Here is a 5,000-nt window from a genome sequence, read left to right as displayed (position 1 = left end):
TTAGTGTCTCATTATGGAAATCCAAATTCTTTAAAATCATTTTCATTCGCCAGATAACGGCCCATAGTGACTGTTTCTGTTTGCCCCATTTGGATAAACAGCGATCTTTCTGGTTCTAACTGCTTCTTGAATACTTAGCTGATCGCAATGACCTCTCCTGATTATCCTTTTGTCTTGAAAAAGCAAGGCAGAGAAAGGCTTAAAATTAAAATTCTATTACTTTTGTTTCATGAACATGTCTTTTTAGATTAATTAATTTTTTTTATACCATAGTGAATTATTTAAAACTTGAATAAATTCAATACAACATAATATTGTGAAGGCACAATACAAACAGTCGATAGCAGTAGTGATGTTTTTTAATAGCCATTAGGCGAGGACATTATTGATACCCTGTTGTTTTCAGTTACATTGTAGTTGCCTATTAATTTTGTATTTCTGATGTATTTGATTTATACTGCCAGAACTCGTGCATTGCTCATTGATATTTACAATTCATAAATTCTGTCCATTCTTAGCGTTGGCAACACTATATTCCCCGGTACAAAATCCATTGAGACAAGTTTCCAAAACATTTTAATTCAAAATTTCTAGGTAATTAAGATTTTCCTTCTTGTAAAGAGAAACAGTGTACCGCTGCGTGCTTTTATATTTGATGCCGTTCTTTCGTTCCCCTTTCGTACTTCCTCTCCCCATCCATTGCCAGATGAAGGCGAAACCCGGATTGCCCGTTAGCCCACTCATCCATCTGGTTATATTTCCAGCCCCATTATTCTTTCTGCCACGCCCAAAAAGTACACCATCTGTGCTATTCCAAACAAGGGAGCGATCACAATCATCCTTGGCACCGCTCCTTTGTAGAAGGCCTTGATTCCTTCGTTTGTGTAGGTTTTTCGCACACAGTCCACGAAGCCACTGTAAGCTGCCTCTCCCTGGTTACTCCTTATGACTTGAAGCCTTGTCTTCACTACATCCATTGGAGTTACCGCAAGACTTCCGACAATTCCTAAACGAAGAAAGGTAAAGCTGAAGTTACTGTTCCTATCGTCGGTAGTTTCGTCAGCTCCGAAGCGGGGATCGATGAGGCTTTACAGTTTCTTTAAGTTAGAGCTGTGTCTCACGATACTTAAAACCAAGATAACACGAAAATTGAGGAAACTGAAAACATGTTAAAATCGCTGATGGTCGTAGTTGCGATTTCCTTTAATCTTAAATCGCAATAACCAACCCAGCTTCTACTTCGTTTCCTTGAAATGTGAGTTTCGTTTGCTTATTTACGTGCAACTCTTCTTGGTGAGGTCACTTTGGTTGGCGCAGGGCCTTTAACCAATTCGGTAAATGTGAAGCTCTCGCGTTCGGAAAGCTCGTTTTACCCGATTCGGTTACGTTCAAGAAACAACCTACCTGCTGCGCAGCCAGCTAATAAACTGTGTAGAGGTCTTGGGCCTTCCTCTTTCATACTAACGGGCTGAAACTGGAATTCAAGCCATACATCACTTATTAACGGCAAATTCACAAGTAGAAGCTTCTTTTACACTTCACCTCAATACTATCACGATTTAATTAATGGATGATTACTGTGGATAGCGTGGAAGGCGGGGTGTGGCTGGCTGCTCAAACTCCGAATATCCTTTGCTATTCACCTCCGAGCAACTCCCGTGGGAATTGCGCCCGAAAATATTGTAATAGTTGCCGAAATTGTAATCGTTGCCGAAATGCTGTATTATCTCACTGTTGTAGTATAATGTCTATTATCTTACTGTTTTAGTACATACTAAAACACTATCCACTTCGGTGGCTAGTGGTGGATATTTACCTCGCCGCTTCGCGGGTCGACGAATGGTTGTTAAATCTCGGTCGTTTTGACCCAACAAAAAACACGTTATTTTTACTAGTGATTTGTCTTCAGTTGTAAAAGAGCCATTTATTGGTCATAGAATGCTAGGCCTGCACATTGCACGCATGTGGAAATCGGCCCTTTTCGGCGTTTTCCACGCCGGGCTGCATAACTTACGGTGCTGTAGACCAAGCCCCAGTTGTTCAAAGACCAGATAACTTTATCCGGTGGATAAGTCACTCAGTATCAGCACCACAACGTTGTATCCTGTATTGGCAATATTGTGGTACCAACTGAAACACGAATTATTTCTGAACAAGATACAGTCATTATTGTGACGGAATGTCACCGTGGCAACGGGCAAATCCCGTAAAAACACCCTTTATTTGTCCTTAGTTGCTTCTATCTCAAAAACGATCTCGGTGACCCCATTTTTTATTTCTGAAAAGTAATCAGAATGGCTTGATGAAATTTTCTGCAAAGTTTTAAAAACGTCTGTCAGGTGGATTCAGAGCCACCTTAACTTTGTGATTTTGTTAAGGTAGCTCTGAATCGTCGACACAGATTTTTTTAAAACGATACGAACTCATGCCGGTCTGAGTTCGTCACGGTCTCATGTAAATACCCCCTAAGTTCCCCTGCTCGGGCCGAAGCTTTCAAAAAGGTACAATTATGCTTCCTCGAGAGTTAATCTTTTAAGGGAGACAGTTTACGGAATGGTATTTCCAGCTCTCTGTCTGAGAGTACTTATGAGCGACGTTTTCGCTACTCGGAAGCCGAGTTTATAATTATCGTTATTTTTTTAGCAAAGCAAACCGTACGACCCGGTGGCAGTGATTTCTTAATACTCACCTCAAGCCGTAGATAAACAAACAAAGGAAAGTAGATGCAGGAGAAGGGCACGTCCCTGAAACGAGATAGCATAATAATGTGAGCACTTTTCAATATATTGCATTTTCTCAACAGGAACTCCATGTGCTCTACCATGTTTTTTGTTTTTTCAGTAAGATAAACAGGTGGCGCAGAATAGGAAGAGTCGGCAGTTGGGTTGTGAGAAAGGGCGGGCACTTAAGCCTATCGGCCGCCGAAAACTCTCGCCATTTACAAACACAGTTTTCATGAGCGGTTTTTCACGTTTCCTATCGAGTGACAACCCAAAATTCCGTGAAAACAGTTCCTTTCGCAACTCGCTTAAAGTTGAGCGAGTCGGCAAAATTTCAAGTATTTCGCGTTTTTTCCGTCTTGTTCACCTCGTACAATTCAGGCGAACTATCCTGTAACTGAATGGGTACAAACAGTTTTAAAGTCACAACAGAAAATGACTGTTTCATTGTTTACATATGCTCACGTTGTCGTCAAAAATAGGGACTTTAAGATCTACGACGCGGTGGTCGACCAGAACGCCACGAAACAACAATATCATTGGTTAAAAGAGGAAAAATAATCGTGCTGCACGTGCAGCACGCATTTTAGCTCAAATTCGTGCGGTTCTCTGCACAACAACGACGTGAAATCACCAAATTTGAGGTTTTGACGACAACGTGAGCGTTCAAATGTGAATCTTTCGTTCTCTATTTTTGCTCTGAAACCGCTCGTACCAATTTATTTTTAGGATACTTCGGCCACATTGTAAGACGCGAACGAGATGGCCAAACCGCGAGAAACTTACGATAGTGCAAAGTTATGTTTTGAGGTGACGGTTTCGTCGACGTCGCCGTCGTAAATCGTAAAGTCCCTAGTGTCAGCCTTAGCCGTCGTCTTTGCTTAAACTCCCTACTGTCGGGGTGGAGGTGGGGAGGAAGGAAAGACTCTGGGGATGGGAGTGCTCGGGCAATTTTCCTTGGCGGGAAATCGCGTGGAAGCGTCGCATTTGGCAACCCGCGTTTTTCTGGCGGGAAATCATATTAGTGACGAGCAACGGGATAAAGAGGAGGAAAGTCGAAGGAAAGCGAAATAGCATGAGACAAAATTTTGAGAAACTTTATGCGAACAAAGCCTCAAGAGAAGGCGAGGAAGGAGAAGAACACCGTAGAGCTAAGAGGAATGGAGCGAGAGACAAAACACATATAATACAACGGTTGGCTTTCAGGTAATGTTTTCCTTGCCTCTCTCTCTCGCATATTTTGTAAACTCGCTAAAAAACGAAGAAGGCCTGAAAACGTTTGCAAGTCCGTGTTGACAGAGATTCTAGCATATTTCAATAATCACATTTAAAGTTTTTTTGTGTGAAATGGATGTCCAGTCGTGAGCTGCTTTGTTTGACTGTAAAACTGCAGTCGAGTAAGCGAATTTACTAATCTGTAGCTTCACTTTCTAATTAGGAAGATTTTTGCTGTTGTTCTAAACTGAAGAAAGAGGGTGTAAAGATTATAAGTCAAACGGAAAATGTTGTAAAAGAGATTACTAAGCATGTAATTTCGGGTTTAGTTGTTGATTAAAATTATTGGTTATTGTTTGCAAGGCTTGTTTGTTTACTGCTATCAGCTCAGAGGTGTTTGAGCACTGTAAACTGTAGACACAAATGACGATTTATTTTGTACTTTATGCAGAAGCATAGTTATTTCTATATACACTATATTGCTTTCTGGGGTTAGAAACGGGAGCTCCGCTTTTCGGCTTATTATTCCCGGGGATATAAAAAGGGGAGAGATGCTCGGCGTCTAGCTTAAGGGGGTGTAAATTTCGGATTTTGGTCTCACTTAGGGTGTTCTGCGCAAAAAAACAATCATATGTAGCCGTGAAGGTGTCCTTTGTGTTGCGCGCGAAGAAATATAAAAGTGTGTATTTACACTTTTACATTTCTTCACGTAGGTGAAAGTATTAGATGATAATGTCTTTGCCATCATCATGTATTTCTTATATATCCGTGTTTTAATATGGTCTCTTTTAGGGGTCAAAAAAAGCCTGGACCACGCCCAGATTGGTCTCCTTTAGAGGTTTAATTTAAAATTTTCGACGAGCATCCATCCCCTTTTTATATGGGAGTCCTTCCCTCCGGGATATTATCATTGGATTGGCACGTGCCCTCTCCTCATTCGTGAAAACACATATCATTTTTAAATCGCTCAAAGAAGTCTGCAAACAAATGACTTTCGGGAATGCTAAGCGAGAAAACGGCTGTCGTGAAACACGACCACTGAATGTTCGTCCTAACGACCTCCCG

The 5,000-nt window shown here is 41.3% G+C and overlaps 2 protein-coding genes across 2 annotated transcripts in view; one reads left to right on the top strand and one right to left on the bottom strand.

Moving 5' to 3' along the window:
- Nucleotides 1-336, top strand: part of LOC138042344 (V-type proton ATPase subunit E-like) — an 8,628-nt gene extending 8,292 nt beyond the window's left edge. The window contains 1 exon segment of the mRNA XM_068888201.1: nucleotides 1-336. This exon segment is cut by the window's left edge and continues 72 nt beyond it. The gene's annotated coding sequence lies outside the window, so the exon portion shown is untranslated.
- A 5-nt stretch (nucleotides 337-341) lies between these two features.
- LOC138042343 (mitochondrial glutamate carrier 1-like) overlaps nucleotides 342-5,000 on the bottom strand; it is a 14,606-nt gene continuing 9,947 nt past the window's right edge. Inside the window, exons 8-10 of the mRNA XM_068888200.1 lie at nucleotides 2,690-2,744; nucleotides 1,405-1,474; nucleotides 342-1,006 (exon numbers count right to left, since the gene is read on the bottom strand). Coding sequence (XP_068744301.1) covers nucleotides 753-1,006; nucleotides 1,405-1,474; nucleotides 2,690-2,744 — 379 coding nt within the window. The 3' untranslated portion in view covers nucleotides 342-752. The remainder of the gene's footprint in view (nucleotides 1,007-1,404; nucleotides 1,475-2,689; nucleotides 2,745-5,000) is intronic.

This window comes from Montipora capricornis, chromosome 3 (assembly GCF_036669925.1).
Source record: "Montipora capricornis isolate CH-2021 chromosome 3, ASM3666992v2, whole genome shotgun sequence".
Lineage (NCBI taxonomy): Eukaryota > Metazoa > Cnidaria > Anthozoa > Scleractinia > Acroporidae > Montipora > Montipora capricornis.
Note: the sequence above shows the minus strand (reverse complement) of the source record. Positions and strands in the feature narration are given on the sequence as shown.